The sequence below is a fragment of the Pipra filicauda genome, unplaced genomic scaffold (assembly GCF_003945595.2).
Source record: "Pipra filicauda isolate LSUMZ 115617 unplaced genomic scaffold, ASM394559v2 scaffold439_size563993_pilon, whole genome shotgun sequence".
Lineage (NCBI taxonomy): Eukaryota > Metazoa > Chordata > Aves > Passeriformes > Pipridae > Pipra > Pipra filicauda.
The window spans coordinates 440,058-459,301 of NW_024104575.1; the positions used below are offsets into that span (position 1 = coordinate 440,058).

Consider the following 19,244-nt stretch of genomic DNA (forward strand, 5'->3'; position numbering starts at 1 on the left):
GGATCAGGACTGCTCGGCACACCAAGGAGCAAGAGGGATTTCGGAACAAAAAGAGTAACTGAGACAAGGGTTTGTTTGTTTTCCACATGTAAAAAGGTGTTGGCCTTTTTTATTAGTCCCGATGATCATTTATCGTGGCTTACTGGCTTACAGAGGGAATTACTATCTGACATATTCTTGGATTTCTCTAAGAAATTTCTGATTTCTAGCAGCTGCTGTTAGTTTTATGAATCTCTTGCTTTTTCATTTAACAGCTAAGGAAAACTAGAGCCCAGTACCGGCTTCATCACATGTCAGCACTGTCAGTAAGAGCTCTATTTTCAGAAGGAATCAGAACCTAACAGAGAAATGTGAATACATGTATTTAAATTGTGGGGGTTGTTTAATGTGTGGTACTTCTTCTACTCCTTCAGTAAGAGCAATGCTCCTAAAATGGCTTTCAGTAAATCAGATGGTGCCACAGCCAATGGTATTAGATCAAAGTATCGTTTTAATACCACCAGTGCACCTCCCTGGTTCAAAGTTCACAGTTTTCCTGAAGGGCTGTACAAAGTCTCTGTCTAAATACCGACACGCGTGCTGTGACCAGCTGGCTATGGTGCAAGAACCTGGGGGAGAATGTGTACAGCAGCAGAGCTATTGTAGCAGCTTTGAAACCATATCAACTCCCTGGGAACTCAAGGGATTTCTTAAATGTTCAGATCTGTCTGGTTCTTTTGCTCCACTGCTTGCTGTAGACTGAGAACGTTTTCATTGCAATAGTTTTAGCTTAATCATATAACACAAGCTCTTTAAATGCAATGCTGTCTAACAGTTGCTGGAAAGGCAGAGCTCTGCCACAATTGTTAAAGCATCTTAAAGATATCACCATTATAGATGATGACCAGAGCCATCGCTCGTTCTTTATTCTTACAGGTTAATGCCGTCATGCACTTGCCTGATCATCACCCCAGCTCTGTCCTGTAGGACCACAGTTCATCGGGGTTTCAGGGGAACTGCAGTCAGGCTGTGATAATGAAACACCACTACGCTGCCATCTCAAAAAGATTTGAGATCCCAGTAATTAGTCCTTTGCTTTTCAAAGCACAATATTGGGCTTCAGGCATCTGCATCCGCAGTACAGTCTTGCTTCAAACAGTCACTGCATTGGGTCAGAGAGGTCTTGCTGCTTCTCCATTAATCTCTGACTCAGCCACTGGGCAGGGAAGATGAACTGTCAGTAGTGTCTTTCAAGATCTTGCCAACAGTAAAGGGAAACTCAACGCTACAGAAAATTCTGTAACTGACAGCAATCAAGTTTGTTGGGTTTTTCTTGACTTTTTTTCTGTTTGTTTCTGTGTTTGTTTGTTTTATTGTTGGGGGGGAGGGTTGTTGTTTGCTTGGGGTTTTTTCTTTTGGTGGGTTTGTGGTTTTCTTTGGGGTTTTTTGGGCTTTTTGTATTTTTTTGGTGGTGGTATTGTTTTTGGTTTGGGTTTTTTATTTCCCATATTGTCTCAGCCATAGCCAAACAAGCATCTAGATGTTGCTTGGACAAATCATCAATGGACCCCAGGTTCTGACTCTTTTAATACCATTTTCCTGGTCAAAATAAAAATATCTGCAATTTTTTAATCTTATGGTTCATCCTTTGAAATGTACAGGGAGGATTATACTCTGGTCTGGCCAGTTTAGTATTCCTTAGACATTCAAGAACACTGATATATACTAAAAGGGCAGAAAAAACATTCTCAGAAAATACTATATTTTCCTGCTGATTTTTGGAGGAAAAAACCCCACAAGTCTTTCATTAGTCCAGATGAAACTTTTCAGTTCTCTGTGTTTAGAAGTGACTGTTTGTTTACAAATGGGTTTTGAGTTGTTATAGAAAGTAAATATTATAATTACTTTCAATCTCTTCCTTAATACAGCTGACGACACCTTTGTTCTTGTTCTGTTTTGAAATGGAAAGAAGGGTTGAAAAGCAGGGATTTTGCATGGATAGGATATTTCAGATTTTTCTGTCCCTTTTCACAATGAGGGAATCAATAGCATATCTAATTTAGCACAATGTACACCCTGAAGGCGAGCATGTGCCAGTCCTCAGTGGAGCCAGTTTACGATGTACTTCTGTGTTACTGTTTGCACAATTCCAGTGCAATGTTTTCTGAAGATCCCTTAGGCCATTCACAAGGAAAAGGAGTGCATTTCCCAAGCCATTCTTTTTCCAAAGAGAAAAAGAGTGTGCTCTCTCTTTCAGCAAGCACAGAAAATCGCTTCCACTCATAAAGTTTGCCTTGTGAGACAAAAATAAATATTTAGAAACTGAATGATTATTTCTAGATTTTTAAAGGTTGAGTTCATAGAGTTGGCAGGTAGAAAACCCAGCAAATTAAATTTATAAATGGCATTAAGCTTTGGAGTTCTTTAAGGAAATAAAGATATTTCTGTTTACAGATAGTTTTTAGTAACATTCAGAGATAAATACCTCTTTGAATGTACTAGATGGCATCTAAACATGAAAACATTACAGTCCCTTCTCTAAGAATTACACTGCAAATATTAGTTTCCAGGATGGCTTTTATTTGATGTATTTTTTGTATTTTCTAATCTCAGTAAAGGTTAGATTATTTTCCTTAAAGTTGATCTGAGGTTAAGTAGAAAGTGAGATACTAGTTTTACTTACCACTACCTCATTTGTAAAATGGTGAAAACCTTCCTTTCAGTGAACACCAACATTTCTGTGTGTGTATTGCGTAATAGGCACCTTTGGCATTTTTTTAAAGTCATTAACATTTAGCCTTCTTTCCAAATTCCGACAAGTCCTCCTGGAGTTATCAGCAGTTGGAAACAGGCCAGATCTTGAGGAACTTCGTGCAAGATCACTGGAACTGCTGGGCTCTGATTTTTTTTTTTGCTTTTTCACCAGAATTCATATGACCAGTTATGGACCTGTTTCATACAAGGGAAAACTATGAAGTTTATCAGGGAAAACAATGGTAAGAAAAACATTCACTGAGAGTCTTTCTTGGTTTTAGGTGTTGTTCTTAAGAAAATGTAAACAAATCTCTACTTTCTCCCTGCCACTCCTGCCACAACTCATTGAGGATCTAAGAGTAGCTAATACAGGTTTGGATTTATTGGTATTTCAAGACCTTTTACCCTACTTTTATAAGACACAGAAGTTTAGGAGTATGTATAATATGTAGTATAGGACTTACTGTACTTACTATGTATTAGTACTAGTACTTACTACGCATTTAACACATTGTAGTATCTATTAATGAACTCAGAAGGTATGTTCTAGCATGTGGGTATCTGTAAGCTTCTGACTGCAAACACCTTGAACAACTAAAACATGCATGGAGATATTCTTAGGGATATATCTTAGGAAGATAATCAAGTTTAAGCTTGTTGCTGCACCTTGATTTTGCAGATGGTCCCATGGCTTAAGGAGCACTTTTCAAACACTGTATGTAGGAATGGGTGCAGTAGATGCAATAGTCAAGCCATTGCCATAATGACCAGTGTGACTTCACACCAATTACCTTCATGCTCCTGTCCCACTCATTCCAGGAGCCTTAACAGGACCATCCCACACCCGTGTGCAAGGAGTGCCTCAGGACACTTGCAAGTATCCAACCACTCAATCTACTGGGAACATCCGCTGAGATCAGGGTATACGTCGATAAAGAAATGCAGACACAAAATTTCTGTGCGAATAAATAACAATAATAAATAAATCAATAATATAAAAATCATAATAATTTAAAAAATTACTGATAATAGAAAGCTCAAGGACTTTTTTAAATATTCAGGAGCTCCATCTACTGGCAGTATTTGGTTGCTGTTTGACTATACTGAGTCCCCATAAAACTTTAAGAATAATACTTTGAAGTCCATTGTAAAGCTTAAAGTTGTTTTTTGTAATGTTACCTCTTTACTTTTACTTTTAGGAGCTATTTAAACATTTGGCTAATTTTATGCTTGTTTCCAAGAACCTGTGTATCAAGTCCTTCAAAACCTAATTTCTTGCTGATACTGGCTGATGATCTTGGTATTGGAGATGTGGGTTGCTACGGCAATGATACAATAAGGTATGAAATAAATTATCCCTTCCTGGTGAAGTAAAAAAAGCACTGATGACAGTATTAAAAAATTCAGTATTAACTGATTAGATACACTTCTTTTCAACCTACGTACAAAATAGTTGCTCTACAGTAATTTCTACTCTAATCAAAATTATACAAGCATGCTTGAGAAACTTTCTTGGACTTAAAACTTTACAATTATGCCTGTGCAGTGTACTTGTCAGGCATGTGTATAATGTACAAATTTCCACAACTCCAGGGAGATGAAGAACTGAGATTAGAATTTAATATCAGTTAACAACTTTAGTAGGCATTTTAGGACAGCTTAGACTAGGCATTTTAGGCATTTAGACAGCTTAGACTATGTGATATATTTATCCCTAGTGCAGTTATCAATCTGTATGTAGATTGATTGAGAGAATGATTGTAGAGATATCCTATCTTTGCTCTAGCCTGTTATAATCTTGGATATTGTGTTTTCCTGTATCTATTAACAGACTCTTTTTCCCTATGCTGCATGAGATTTTGATATGAGACAGACCTGAAATACCTTCTCTTCCTCCCTCTCCCCCCTTTTTTAGTTATTAATAAAAACATACATATCCATGGAAAATTAATTTCTAAGGAGTCGAGGTGTCTCAAAAATATATATAACACAGAGCTTTTCTAGTTGAGTTGTAGGTAAACAGATTTTTGTAAATTTGATGGTGATGTTCTCCACAAAACTAAGAGGAGTGGGATACCATGAACTTCTGTGTAACATGTTTTTATCAGAGATGGGATTTTTCTCTTTAGGACTCCTAACATTGATGGCTTGGCAAAGGAAGGAGTGAGACTTAATCAGCACATTGCTGCAGCTGCTGTCTGTACTCCAAGCAGAGCTGCTTTCCTGACTGGCAGATACCCCATCAGATCAGGTTGGGCCACTCTAATGGTTTGATGTAGTTAGTCTAGTCAGTGTTGATATTAAAAATCCCCTTAAACAAACAATTTTAAAGACTAGTTAATCTTGGGATTTGGAGTTTCAGTGAGATGGGAAAAAATAGAGATGAGTAATGATTGATTTCTATGGGAAAATGCCCACATAAAGCACATTTAATGTGGCTAAATGGATGAAAATCTAAACAGCACAAAGCACCTACAGACAGAAAAATGAAGAAGAAAATTATGCAAATGCTGCCTGTTTAGTGGTATTAAGATTATATTAAATGTAATATTTTTAATATCCTGGCAATTTTTTTCACAGTGAAATGCGTCAGACTGTGGAATAGTTCTCAGTTATTATGTTTTAAAACCAATTTACTTCAGCCATGTAAATTTATGACAGAAAACTTCAGCCACCGCATATGGCAATAGTAATCAGTGCAGCACCTCTGATGTGATTCTGATTTGCTTAAGGAGAAATGTAATCATGAACTGTGCATTTCAGAAGTGTGTCCCCCTGACTCTGTAAACCTTTTGTTCTATAAAAAACTTATTTTCTTTTTTTCTAACATTATATTTTGATAGAACTTTGATTGTAAGACGTTGCCTAATGTCCAAACATAGCCGTCTTCCTGCCACTTGTAGACACCCCAGCATAGCTGAGGCATCTGCATTGGAGTAGCATATAATGACATGGGACTTGGAAGAGACATAATTCTGGAGGCCGATCAGAATATCCCACGTCATACTACGTGGCTTATAAAAAGGCACTAGGCTTAGACAACTGAGTCCCATTCATTAGAAAGCACATTCTGAGCAGACTGAAAATCTGAAATCTGGCTTGTTTTATTTTAAAGACTATTATTCCTCTGTAGGCATGGCCTCCAGCACTCAACAGCAGGTCCTCTTTTGGAACGGATGTTCTGGGGGGCTTCCACCAAATGAAACTACTTTTGCCAGAATACTGCAGCAGCAAGGTTATTCTACAGCACTTGTAGGTATGAGACAGAGCAACTTGTCACCTTTTAATTGCTTATTATTCAAATTAGGCTGATTCTGTACATACATTTCTTTTTTGCAAAATGTCTAGGATCAGTTAAACTAGATTTTCTTGTATGCACAACTTTCAAAATCAACAGGGTTTTTAGAATGCTATCCACAAGTCCCAATGTCAGTAAAGCATATCTGATAGATCCAAAATGAGAATATATGGAATATATAAATTCACACTGCAAATGGAATTAAATTCAAAGGAAAGAATCTTGTTTGCCCAGTCCAGATTGCTTTAGGATGAAACAACAGAGATTTTTACTGATCTATTAGAGCAGAAAAATATTGTCTGCTGGTTGGTACTGAGACACCAGTAGTCTTAATTGTATCGACTTCAGCACAGTAGTCTTAATTATATTGACTTCAGCAAGGTTTTTGACACTGTCTCTCACAACATCCTCATAGGCAAATTCAGCATGGACTGGATGAGTGGACAGTGAGATGGATTGAGAACTGGCTGAACAGTAGATCCTGGAGGGTTGTAATCAGTGTCACAGGGTGTAGTTAGAGGCCTGTCACTAGTGGTGCCCCCAAGGGTCAATACTGGGCCCAGTATTGTTTGACTTATTCATCAGTAATGAAGATAATTAAGGGACTGAAGCATTTGTCTTATGAGGAAAGGCTGAGGTAGCTGGGCCTGTTCAGCCTTGAGAAGAGACAACTGAGAGAGGACCTCATCAATATGTAGAAGTATCTGAAGGGACCGTGTCAAGAGGAAGGATCCAGGCTCTACTCAGTGGTGCCAAGCAGTAAAACAAGAAGCAATGGGCAGAAACAGGTGCACAGGAAGTTCCACTTGAAAATAAGAAGAACTTCTTTACTGTGAGGGTGACTGTGCACTGAAAGAGATTCCCCAGAGAGGCTGTGGACCTACCCTCACTGGAGATATTTAAGAACTGTCTGGACATAATCCTGCGCAATGTGCAAGGAAAACCCTCCTTGAGCAGGGAGGTCAGACCAGATGACCCACTGTGGTCCCTTTCAACCTTACCCATTCTGTGATACCTGGTGGCAAGATTTTCTGTTATTTAAACATCCTGCTTATTATCACAGTTAGGATGGTAAAAGTCCCTTTATTTCTGCAAAAGGAAACCCTTACAAAAAAAGCTCAAATAATCCCATTTACTTCAGTGGGTCTTGGCTCAAAATACATGTCTGAAAAAAGAAAATCCTGTTAACTCTTTGCTAATTTTGACTGAAGAGCAATTAAAGGCTGTGTGTTTCAAGCATCTCTCCTTTTTAAACCCCTTTTGATGTAGTCAAAGGTGTGTTGTGCTTAGTTGTAATTACTGTGCTTTTCACACCTCTGCTCAGCTCTGCACACTGAGGTGTCATTTAGTTCCTAAATTGAAGCAAGTCTCAGTGATGTACTGACTTCACACCCTGCTCACTGCAGTCTGATATAGCTTATACTGTAAACTACATTCATGTACACAAGTGCAGGACTGGTCAGCAGTTCTCAGAAGTTATTTGTCTAGGTAATAGCTCCTAAGCCCTTGGTTATAGACTGTGTCCTTCAATGTCAGGATAATTACACTGCTCTGTAATATGACTTAATTAAGGTTCATTATCACTGTATTACATATTCTGATATATCCAATTGTACTGGATAATTGGAATGGCCTATTTCTGCTACTCATTTTAGGATGAGTATGGCCACACAGAGCCAATACATACGTCTTTTTCCGGAAATTTGTTCCAAGATTATGAAGGTCAGATAGAAATTGTGTGTAAAATATTTCATATTTTTGCACTTAGCTGTTTCTTTTGACACAAGGATGTCTTCAGTTTCTCCCCACCATGTTACCTGTTAATGCATGGCTACTTCATCATGTGAAAAATAAGAAGCACCAACTATTGCAACCTTATTTGCTCTTATTCAAGGATGTGTCTAAGCTGGGCCATTGCCCTACATGGAATTTAAACTGATAGGCGAGGAGAAGCAGCTGTTCTAGACAGATAAAGCGCCAATGCATTGTCGCTCCTTGAATCTATCCCCATTCCACACCAGCTCCTCCCTCAGCTGCACCTTAACTGAGGGTTACAGCCAACCCCTTAGAAATACAGGCAGGCACACCCAGGAGTCATGATGTTGGATTTAAGATCTTTATTTTATATTTTCAGGGAAGTGGCATATGGGTGTGAACTGCAAAACCCGCCGTGATCACTGCCACCATCCTTTAAATCATGGCTTTGACTATTTTTATGGCATGCCTTTTACCCTTTTGAATGAGTGTCAAGGCACAGACGACCCTGAACTGGCCAAGTCTTTGCAAGATACGTATTGGCTTTACACACAGATGATCACCCTTGCAGTATTTACTCTTGTGATTGGAAAACTTGCCAATTTTTTCCCAGTAAAATGGAAAATAATCATCTGTCTGGCCATCTGTGGTCTCCTTCACTTCCTCTCCTGGTTCTCCAGCTATGGTTTCACCAAGTACTGGAACTGTATCCTGATGAGAAACCATGATATCACTGAACAACCTATGAACCTAAACAGAACTGCTTCTAATATGCTGAAAGAGGCAGTTACATTCATTAAAAGGTAATCAACAAAAATTGTATCACATTTTAAGGGGTTTTAACAATAATATCATTATTGTGTCATATAACACTAGGTTAGGTAGCTGGCATGCTGAACTCTCTGTCCTAAAGCTGGCCATTAATTTGTTAATTTCTGGCATTTTCCTACCTGTCAGCATCCAACTGCTGTCTTTTGTCTTATACATCTGTCCTGGTTCTGGTCAGGAGAGGGTTAATTTTTGCAGCACCAGGAGGGGGCTGCAAAAGGTTACAGAGTTTATTCTGTACCACCTCACATCGTTGCCGGTATGGGGAGACGGTGTCTCTCCCGGTCAAGTAAGCATGGCAGAGGGAGTGGTCGGGTAACTCCAGTTCTGAGCATTTTGCATGTGAATCACTCGTTTGTCTCTCTTCTACACTTTTGTTACTAATATTGTTGCTGTTACTGTTCATTTTGTTATCTCATTGCTGTTTCCAGTAAACTGTTCTTATCTCAGCCTGTGATCTTTACCTTTTGTGCCTTCAATTCTCCTCTCCAGCCTGCTGCATGGTGTAGAGAAAGGGGGAAAAGCAGGCAAGCAGCAGCGTGGTTTGGAGAGTCTCAGTGGGAGCACTAAACTGGAAAGCACCATTCCTAAACCATGACAACATCGCTGGTCAGTTCCTTGGGAAAGGGAAGATGATTATTCTGGTGTTTATGTTTTGTTCAGCTGATACAAAGGGGTCCTGGCCAAGGACTGTGCCTTCTGTCAGTAGGAACAGAAAAATGGTCTTAGACTGGTAAATGGACTGTTATAGAAAGTGTCATATGAAGTTAATATTTTACAAGCAGAAGAGTGATAGTGAGTTTTGTTTAGTTTCGTGTTTGGGTTTTTTTTCTGACAAGTGTCCTTCATTTCTACCAGTAACCTCAATTGGAATTGAACAAACCACTAAGTCTTTAAATTATTCATGTGTTAAGTCTGGGAACATCCTTGAAAAAGACTATACTCTTTCTGTCAGGGTTTTGGGGTTGTGTGTTTGTTTTCTCAAGGAAATTTGAGGTAAAATATATTCCTTCTGTAAAACTTTGAGTATAGGTAATCTTAGGTTCCTAGGATATCCCACCTGGCATGATGTTTAAGGGATCAAGGTTTCACTGTGGGTACAGTGTCATATCTGCCTCTTCCATGAGGATGCTTCAAATGTTCAGTGACATACATCCATGTTTAAGTTTAGGCAAGCAAGTCCTATTCTCTTTGCCTCTGAGATTGTGTCAGTCTTTCGGCTACAACTTTTCCTAGTTGCTTATTTAATGTTCTAGCATATCTAATTTGGAACATGAAAAAGAAAGGGCTCATTACTGTTTTGATCTTGATACAGAACAAACATCTTTGAGAGTGGGTTAAACCCCTCTGTGTCCCAAAACCTCAAAAGCAAAAAGATGTCAAAATAAAAAAAAAATTATTTAGATCACAATAATAATATTTATTGAGATAGTAACTATAATACCACTGTTATATTTTGCTTTGAGTGACAGTTTGAAGAGAAATGACCCTTGTTTTCTTTTATTTCAGAAACAAGCATAGACCATTTCTTCTCTTCGTTTCCCTTTTACATGTTCACACCCCTCTCACTACCACAGAGAAGTTTCAAGGAAGAAGCAGGCATGGCCTATATGGAGATAATGTAGAGGAGATGGATTGGATGGTGGGTAAGTGTTGGTCTTGAAGAAAGTTCTTCATTTATTTGAATGTGGAAAAGAACTTAAAGGAGTGATCACCAGACTCCCTTTTTGCACATGTAAAAATCATGCCTCGGATACACAGTTGGTTTCAAAGATTGCCATACCATAACCACACTTCTTTTTTTTCTTTCTTAAGACAAAAGCTTAAACTTTCTTTGTAAGGATTTGTTCTTTATCTTTTTTAATTGACACACTCCTGTGCTGAAGTGTTAAATGCAGACATATAATCAAATATGTCCTTGATCATGCTGTTAATCAAAATTATGACATTTCTCCATCTCTGTCTGGTCTTAGAAGATGTAAGTGGTGCTGATGTTAAATATTACATTATGCTTTTTCCTCGTGCAGTTCACCTTTTGCTGCTGCTTCTATAGCTATGGAAGCTGTTCTTGGCAAATATACTTGATGCAGAAGGTGATAAGGACAACCAATCTAAGATAAATCACATTCTGTATAAACATTTGATGTTATCAGTACAAAACCATTCCTTATTAAATTAGGTTTGAATTACAGTCCACAAGGTTTTTATCACTGCTATCAGGAGATGATTTTGGTTGATAGTATGTAGCCTGGTCTCAGAGTCCCTGCTCAGTTCCTGGTGAGACACGGCAGTTTACTATGGCTACTAATCAAGGCGGTACTATTATTTAAGCTTTTCAAGATGTTTGAGGCTACCTACTCAGCATATTCCTTGACTCAGAGAATTTACAGAATAAAGTTGACTGAGTATTCTGAGTAGTTTGGATAAAAGGGTCAATCATTTAAATTATTTTTCAGTTGGTGGTAATTTTTATTTTCCTGTTTTTATAGACACTACAAACAAATTTTATAAGCATTCATCTGCTTTTTGTTGGGTTATTATTATTTCATAGAATTATAGAATATTCTGAGTTGGAAGGGACCCATCAGGATCACCGACTTCAACTCCTGGCCCTGCATAGGACACCCCAAGAATCACACTGCATGCCTGAGAGCATTGTCCAAATAGTTTTTGAACTCAGACAGGCTTGGTGCTGTGACCACTCCCTTGGGGAGTTCCAGCGCCCAACCACCCTCTGGTTGAAAAACATTTTTCTGATGTCTAATCTAAACCTCCCCTGACTCTGCTTCATGCTGTTTCCTTGAGTTCTGTCACTGGTCACAAGAGTGAACAGATTGGTACTTGCCCCTCCGCCTTCCCCTTGTAAGAAGGTTGAAGACTGCAATGAGGTCTCCCCTCAGTCTCCTCTTCTCCAGGCTGAACAGACCAAGTGACCTCAGCTGCTCTTCACACAGCTTCATTATCTTCACTGCCCTTCTTTGGACACTCTCTAATAGCTTAATATCTTTCTTATAATGTGGTGCCCAAAACTGCACACAATATTCAAGGTGAGGCCACACCAGTGCAGAGCAGAGCAGGACAATCCCCTCCCTTGACCAGCTGGCGATGCTTTGCCTGATGCCCCCTCGGACATGGTTGGCCCTCCTGGCTGCCAGGGCACTGGTGACTCTCATTCACCTTGCGACTGACCAGGACCCCCAGGTCTCTTTCTGCAGCACTTTGCTCCAGCTTCTCATTCCCTAGTCTATACACACAACCAGGGTTGCTCCATCCCAGGTGCAGAATCTGGCACTTTCCACTGTTAAACTTCATACTATTGGTGATTGCCCATCTCTCTTATTTATTGAGGTCTCTTTGCATTGAATGTGGTAGATAATAACAGAACTCATTCAGGTAAATGGAAAGACTCAGTCTTCACTGAATTTTGAGTCGAGACCTAGAAAATCTGAGTGTATCTCCTGATGTAATTATGATGCTATGCTTTGTTTATAGGAAGGCTTCTGAATGTTATTGACAAAGAAAGCTTGCAGAATACCACATTAATTTATTTTGCATCTGATCATGGAGGATCCTTAGAGGCTCACAGAAGAAATTCTCAGTTGGGTGGATGGAATGGGATCTATAAAGGTAAAATTTTTGTAGTGTGTACATGCATAAGACTTCCTCTTAAAAAGAAAATGATAGATTAAAATACATTCAGACATATTAAATTTAATAAACTATATGCTGATATTACAATCTTGGATTATAGATCTGAAATGAAGATCTATGGTACCTCTTGCATGTGCCCCCTCCAGACTGTTAAGCCTTGAAAAGCTACTGTGACAGCTTGCACAGATTGGCACTTACTGTATAATGAAGTTTGAAAACTGTACCCCTCACTTATTTCCCTATGGAAGAAGAGTTGTGTGCTTCTTGACCTTGCTCAGCACGACAGTGCACACTGTCTAGTAGCAAGTTACTTGATGGGCCACACAAGCAATGTTTGATACAGCTGGGATCCATCTAGGAACAGTCCTGAATGCAAAATGAGCCTTTATTTCTTGATATGAAGTTTCCATACCAGTAACAGTTGCAAAAAGGCCAACAGACACATTTGAATAGTTTAGAATCTAATCTAATGAATTCACTTCTACCAGCTGAACACAAGTATATTAGTAACAGGAGAGGCCAGAGAGGAAAGGTAAATGTCATTAGAGATTTCAGTATGAGAGGACAGTGATGAAATCATGCCTGCTTAGAGAGAAGGCAAAAGAAGATACAATATCAGTTTAGATATCAATAACAGAAAAGCATTCCCATTTATGTCCACACATGGTAGAACAGGGGACATCCCATTGAAACTAACTAGCAAGATTAAAAAATACAGTTTAATTAATAAATATCTGTAAAACTCACTGCTGTTATTTGAAACAGCATATTGAAAACAAGAAGACAAATAAGCCACACATCCAAATAATGAGAAGAGCTTCTGCTGATTGACAAAGCATGAGATACCACTATTTTACATAGCACAAAGATTATCGCAGAAGCACTTGGACTTGCCCTGTTTGTTTTCCATCATGACACCTTGTCAGCCTTTAAATCCAAGCTCTGGGAACCTTGCCTCTCAGTTGTAACCATTAGCACACCTCCTTTGTAGCAAGATACAGTATTACTTAGCAAAGCCTGGGGCTAATGTAAGCTACCATTCAGCTGCTGATTTATTAGCTGAGCTAATCAGCTGCCTTCAAGCTTTGTTCGCCCGTTTTCCTACAAAACTTTCGAGCCACAATTTGTCATTTCTGCCTTTGATCGGAGGAATAACAGAGAAAAGGTCATATAGGTACCTGAGCTCAATCCTTTTGCAATTTTTGTTTTCTAACTGGATCCTTGACTTGGAGTTCTGACTTTGAACCACACTGTTTCATTAATATTCCCATCCTTGACATCTGTAACTTATATCTGTAATTAGTTAATGGTTCTCACTTTGAAATACTATTCAATGAATTTTTTGACTTGTAAGAGAGACTGCACAGAGAAAAGAATTTAGAAGACCAGAGGAATGTAAGAGAAATCAAGTTAAGAAAAACTCTTTGTATTACCTCAAGACAATTTCAACAGAAATGCAGGTGGAAAGTCTTTGTCACTGCAGCATATTCAGAGCACTCCCCTATTTAATGCATGGGTTCTACACTCTTCCATTTGGGACCACCTCAGAGCCTCCCTGGGACTGTATTCTCCTGCAGGGCAATCAAATATTATCCTAATTCCCCTTGCTGCCCTCCAGAACTGCAACTAATTTTGTAATGTTCCTGCTGTCTTTGATTGTGAGCTGACAATCAAGCTTGCCCTGTCTAATTTCCCTTCCTCAGGCACCAAGTGTGGCTGCAACCCCTATTCCATCTACAAGTCAGATTTTGCTCTTAATTATTTAATTAATTCATTAATTCATTCATTTTATTAACTGATTTTTATTAACAGATTTTTTCTTGGGCATATTTTTAGGGAATGTGGAGAGTATTCTCAGATACTTAAATTGAAATGACCTTCAACTTAAGCTCTGGATCAGAATGACTTCTCAGGCATCAGAGGGTGGAATTGTTCCTCTTCTGCCAAAAATGCTGCTTAGTAGTGGGTTATTATATGTGCCACCCAAGAAAGCAGTGTAAAATAAAGATGTTAATAAGACTTATTTTTGAAGAACAGAATTTCCAATGTAGTCACTACTGTTCTAGAGGATTTAGTGTGGTCTCATTAAAGTTATGTGAATATTCTAAAAATTTTAAACCCTTTTATTATACATGCACAATGAACATCTAGTATCTCTTATTCTTTTATCTTTTTGTTAAACTTTCCTCCTCTTCTTTAACAGGTGGAAAAGGAATGGGAGGATGGGAAGGAGGAATCCGTGTTCCAGGAATATTTAAGTGGTCGGGAGTGTTGCCTGCAGGGACAGTTATTGATGAACCTACAAGCCTTATGGACATTTTTCCTACAGTAGTTCATTTAGCTGGAGGGGCAGTGCCTCAGGACAGGTACAGAGGTGGCTTCATGGACCATATTTGCTTCTCTTTCTTGATTTAGATAGAAACTGACTAAGTCATGCATCCTGACAGCCACAGGTTAAATTCTGATTGTTTCGAAACCAGGCAATTCTCTAACTTACTTTCTGCATAGCCTTCCCCGTCTTGTCTGCTTGTATGGAAAAGGCAAAGGAAAAACCAGTATCTTTTATCAAAGGTCATTTAACTATCTCAGTCCTCTAATCACCAAAAGGCAATTTGGTTGATTTGGGACACTAGGATGACTGTAAAAAAAAAAAACCAACAAAAAACCAAAACAAAACCCACAACCAAAGCCACCCTTTTTAATTTTACTTTTTTTAAATCAAAAATCCACAGATTTTCACGAAGGTGGTTGGTCCTGTTAGAGTACTAGGACAGGAAGCCTAGGAAGCCTGATTATTCACAAGTAGGGAAGGTGGAGCAAATGACACATGACCGGCATTTTTCTGCCGGTACCAAAGAAGTAGCTTCCTCAATAGTAAACAGCTTCTAGCATCTATGTTAGCCTCCTCTAAAGAACACAAGAAAGCGTAGGTGGCTAAGTCATTTCTGCAAAAAGCAAAAAAAGTACTGGTGGTGTGTAAATTAACCAACTCTTAGTCAATTCAGTAGGTGGCTTGTTTTTTTTTTCTACAAAGCCTGAAGCTCACAGAGCTGTCAATTACTTCACTGACTTCCATTTCAGGTAGCAAAATTAACCTGTGCTTATCACCTACTTCCAGGAAAATTACAGCAGTGGTGACTTATCTCCCCAGGCAGGATGTGTAAACTAGCTGTATTTGCAAAAACTGCTAGTAAGTGCTAATTCCTGATCTCCACCCATTCACATAATTAAAAATCTCGGGCTCATTAGCTAAAAAGTACCTTAGTTGAGAGATGACGCTTGAAATTCTAATGCTGCATACATAGAGTGAGTGGTGCTCGTGCTCCAGCTGCAGACTGAAATCCTTAAGCAGTCTGGTGACTCCTGTTCTCTCCCTCAGGGTAATCGATGGGCGCACTTTGCTGCCTCTGCTGCGTGGGACAGTTCGACACTCCAGGCACGAGTTCATGTTTCACTACTGCGGTGTGTTTCTGCACGCAGTGCGGTGGCACCAGAAGGACAGTGAGTATCAACATCCCCCTCCAGCAAATCACAGACCATGTAATGATCTCTAGCTCCCAAGAGAGTGTCATGTAAAAATATGCATACATATATCTGGAGTAAGTTTATTGTCTCAAACTCTCAGTTCTTCTGCAAAGTGCAGAATGGCCTCATTGTTAGCTGTCCTGCCTTGCCTGAGATGAAGGGGTTTGCTTCCTGGGAAGCATAGCTTCAAGAATCCCCATTTTGTTGCAGTGTTTGTATCACTTTTGATGCATAAGCATGCGGGATCAACTTTAGTGTAGGATTGAAGCAAAAGGAACTGTGCATTGAAGGTCTTTATCCTAAGCAGTATTTGGTTTCTTTTTATTAGTCCTATCTTATTTGTTTCATGTTTTTCAGCTGTGGCATTAGACAAGCTGACTGCAGCTGTAATGCTTTACTGAACTTTCAACAAGAACCCAGCGCTGGAACTAGACGATCTTTAATGTCCCTTCCAACCCAAACGTTTCTGTGGTTCTATGATTCGTTCAGCCAAGCCCATAACCTAGCACTTTAGGCAATCAGTTTTGGTCAGGGGCTATCTCCCCGCCCGGCCCCGCGGGCTCCGGGGAGCAGCGGGAGGTGCCGGGCACGGGCCGGGCCGGGCCGGGGAGACGAAGCGCCGCCAGGGGGCAGCGCGGCACCGCCACAGCCGCGGCCTGCCGGGCGGCGGAGAGCGCTGCAGCGAGGAGGTTTTAAACAGCAAAACAGAGCAAAATAAAAATAAAACCTAACCTCCCGGCCCTTCAGCGCAGCCAGCTGCTTCGTGTTTCGTTTTCGCATCTCGAGGTGCCCCGTATGAAAGGCCACCTACAGCTGTGGGAGAGCAGAGGGAGCGCCGCCAGCTCCCCAGTGCAGTGGCTTCGTTCCCAAAGCGCTGCAGCTGCTCATGACCTCCTGGAGCGCGCACCCTGTGATCCTGGCCGGAGGTTTGAGCAGACGGGGGCATGGCCCGTGCCTGGTAGAAACCTCAGGGCTGCCGATTTGAACCTCCCTCCCCATGCACCCAGGACACAGCAGACGAGTGTGTTAAGAGACTGACTATGAGAGCACAGCTCTTAGAGCTGCCAGTGGAGATGCGAGAGATCAGTTCACCTGACAGACTGGTGGCAAGTTGGCCCCACACCAAAACTACCAGTAGGTCCAGGCTTCATCACATCAGTCTCTTCTCCCAAGTTATGTTAGCGGACAAAGGGAAATGGCCTCAGGTTGCTCCAGGGGAGGTTTATACTGGATATTAGAAAAAATGTCTTCATGAAAAGGTTTGTTAAGCATTGGAGCAGGCCACCCAGGGAAGTGTTTTTGTCACCATCCCTGGAGGTATTTAAAAGACGTGTAGGTGTGACACTTGTGGACATGGGTTAGTGTTGGACTTGGCAGTGCTGGACATGATCATCTTAAGGGTCTTTTCTAACCTAAACAATCCTATGATTCTACAATCTAACCCCAAGCACAGTCACCAGTTCACATTACCTAGAGCAGAACAGCAGTCAGAAACTCAAATCTCCTATGTATCTAAATCAGTCACCATTCTTGGAGATCTCTGTTTCCTTTTAACACACATTTTTTTTTCTGGAAACAAAGTTCCTGGGCAGAGAAAGCTGTGTCTGACCGCCGGACTCCTGGAGAAAACTCCTGCTAGATGAGTCATGCCCCATTTCCCTACTGAAAGGCTAAATACATACTCCACTCAAGCTATGCATTTGAAGAGCTGCTTTTCAAGTTGAAGGACTGCTATTCTCACCCAGCTTTCATCACTAGTTCTTCTAAGCTATATAAGTTCTACATAAGTAGCTACGCATACTTATGCAGATGCAAGATGTATTTCGTGGCAGTTCATGTTCCTATGAAGCCACATGCACAGCTAGATTTCCTATGCATGCCTTTCTACAGTTTTTCCCATTGAACCTCAACTGCTTATGGCAAGGGTCCTGAAAACAATGCAATGTTCTGCATATGAAAGACTAGCTAATCAAATATATGGCTCAGCTTTCAACTAAAGTATAAATTTTGATTCTTTGTTCCAACTGCCATTTCTTCTGACTGGGCTGACAGACTAGAGAGTTTTAGCTCATCTGTAAGTAAATCACACTAATATTATGTATTTAGTGTCCATTTACATCTGTCTGTTGGCCAGCCTGGATATGAAGCCATTGTATTTTGATGTCACCCAGGCAGGATCCATCCTTTAAGCCCTTCACTGAAGCCAGAAGAATCCTTTGTTTATAAGTAAAAGAGTCCTTTCCTTTACCCTAGCACAATAAGTCTTATTAGTGACAGTACATTTCTTTCTGCTCATTAAACTGATTGATTGTTACCAGATGGGGTTGAGAGATGTTTGTACTGAAGCAGCAGGTTTCCTTTCCCTTGGACATATTAAATTAACATGTTGCCCTAAAATTCACATGCACCTTCTGATTCTATCAGAGCTACGTCAATAGAAAATTGCATACCCCGTTTGCCTCCTGGAGATGAGTGCAACTCCCACTGCTTTTATCAGCACTGATTTCTACCACCTTTTTTTTTTCTTTTATCCTCCTGTAACCCAATTGTCTGCTCAGCTCACCAACACAGGTTAATTACAATTGGCCTCTCTGTATCCTTCAAAGTGAACTAACAAGGACCTGGCTGTCTCTCACTCTGCATTTCCAGTAATTATTTGCAGCCATGAAAAGTGAATGCTAAAATTTAGCAGCATCAGACACTACACTCAGTACTCCAAATTTTCATACAGTGTATAAGGAATTCAGCCCAATTATTTATGGAAAAGAATGACTAGTTAGTTTTTTTCTGAACACTGATCACATAAATTCCTATGTAGAGCTAGATAAGCCTCTCCATCTTGTATTTACCTAATAAATGGTTATTTTGCCAATATCTCAACAGCACTCCAACTAAGCCGGATACTCAGAAAAAATGCCTGTCCCAAAAAGTGCTTATTTAACTCCTTGTAGCAAGTATCTGTGCTACCTGACTGACAAACATAAGACCCAAATCCCATGCTCTGGGAACCCTGATATCCAAGAGGATGCTTGCATATTTGTCACGAGACAAATGTTCTTTTAGTTACAAGACAGGGATAAGCTGAAGGACATGGAGCTCAGCCAGCCAGCAGCAAAGCACACACTGAAACAGACCTAAGGAGTATCTGTCTGTCCTTAGTAAGCCGTCAGAAAGTGAGCCCAATCAACCTTCATCATCTTTTCTCTCACAATTTCAGAAACGGAGATATCTAACATTTAGAAATGTTACGGAATTATTATGCCAAAACATTTCAGAACCATTGAGATGTCATCCCTCCACAGAAGTGCAGAAGCATAGCTTAAGCAGGATGTGGAAACCACAGGGTGAAAAATAAATAGATACACAGCCAACTAGCCACTAGATCTTTTAAGCTAAAATATTACCTGACCCTTAATATCTGTTATTTGTTTCCCCTCACCTTTTCAGAAGTTTT

General features: G+C 40.0%; 1 protein-coding gene across 3 annotated transcripts in view; it reads left to right on the plus strand.

The window, feature by feature from the left end:
• LOC113982132 (arylsulfatase H-like) overlaps window positions 1-19,244 on the plus strand; it is a 21,196-nt gene continuing 1,952 nt past the window's right edge. Inside the window, exons 1-11 of one of the 3 annotated variants that reach the window (XM_039385821.1) lie at window positions 1-69; window positions 2,906-2,975; window positions 3,933-4,073; window positions 4,863-4,984; window positions 5,867-5,989; window positions 8,166-8,589; window positions 10,124-10,260; window positions 12,107-12,241; window positions 14,469-14,631; window positions 15,645-15,766; window positions 16,148-16,375. In XM_039385821.1, coding sequence (XP_039241755.1) covers window positions 2,923-2,975; window positions 3,933-4,073; window positions 4,863-4,984; window positions 5,867-5,989; window positions 8,166-8,589; window positions 10,124-10,260; window positions 12,107-12,241; window positions 14,469-14,631; window positions 15,645-15,766; window positions 16,148-16,191 — 1,464 coding nt within the window. In that variant the 5' untranslated portion in view covers window positions 1-69; window positions 2,906-2,922 and the 3' untranslated portion in view covers window positions 16,192-16,375. Of the gene's footprint in view, window positions 70-2,905; window positions 2,976-3,391; window positions 3,607-3,932; window positions 4,074-4,862; window positions 4,985-5,866; window positions 5,990-8,165; window positions 8,590-10,123; window positions 10,261-12,106; window positions 12,242-14,468; window positions 14,632-15,644; window positions 15,767-16,147; window positions 16,376-19,244 lie in introns of those variants that run through there. The other 2 variants (XM_027710087.2, XM_039385822.1) reach the window with 2 other exon arrangements.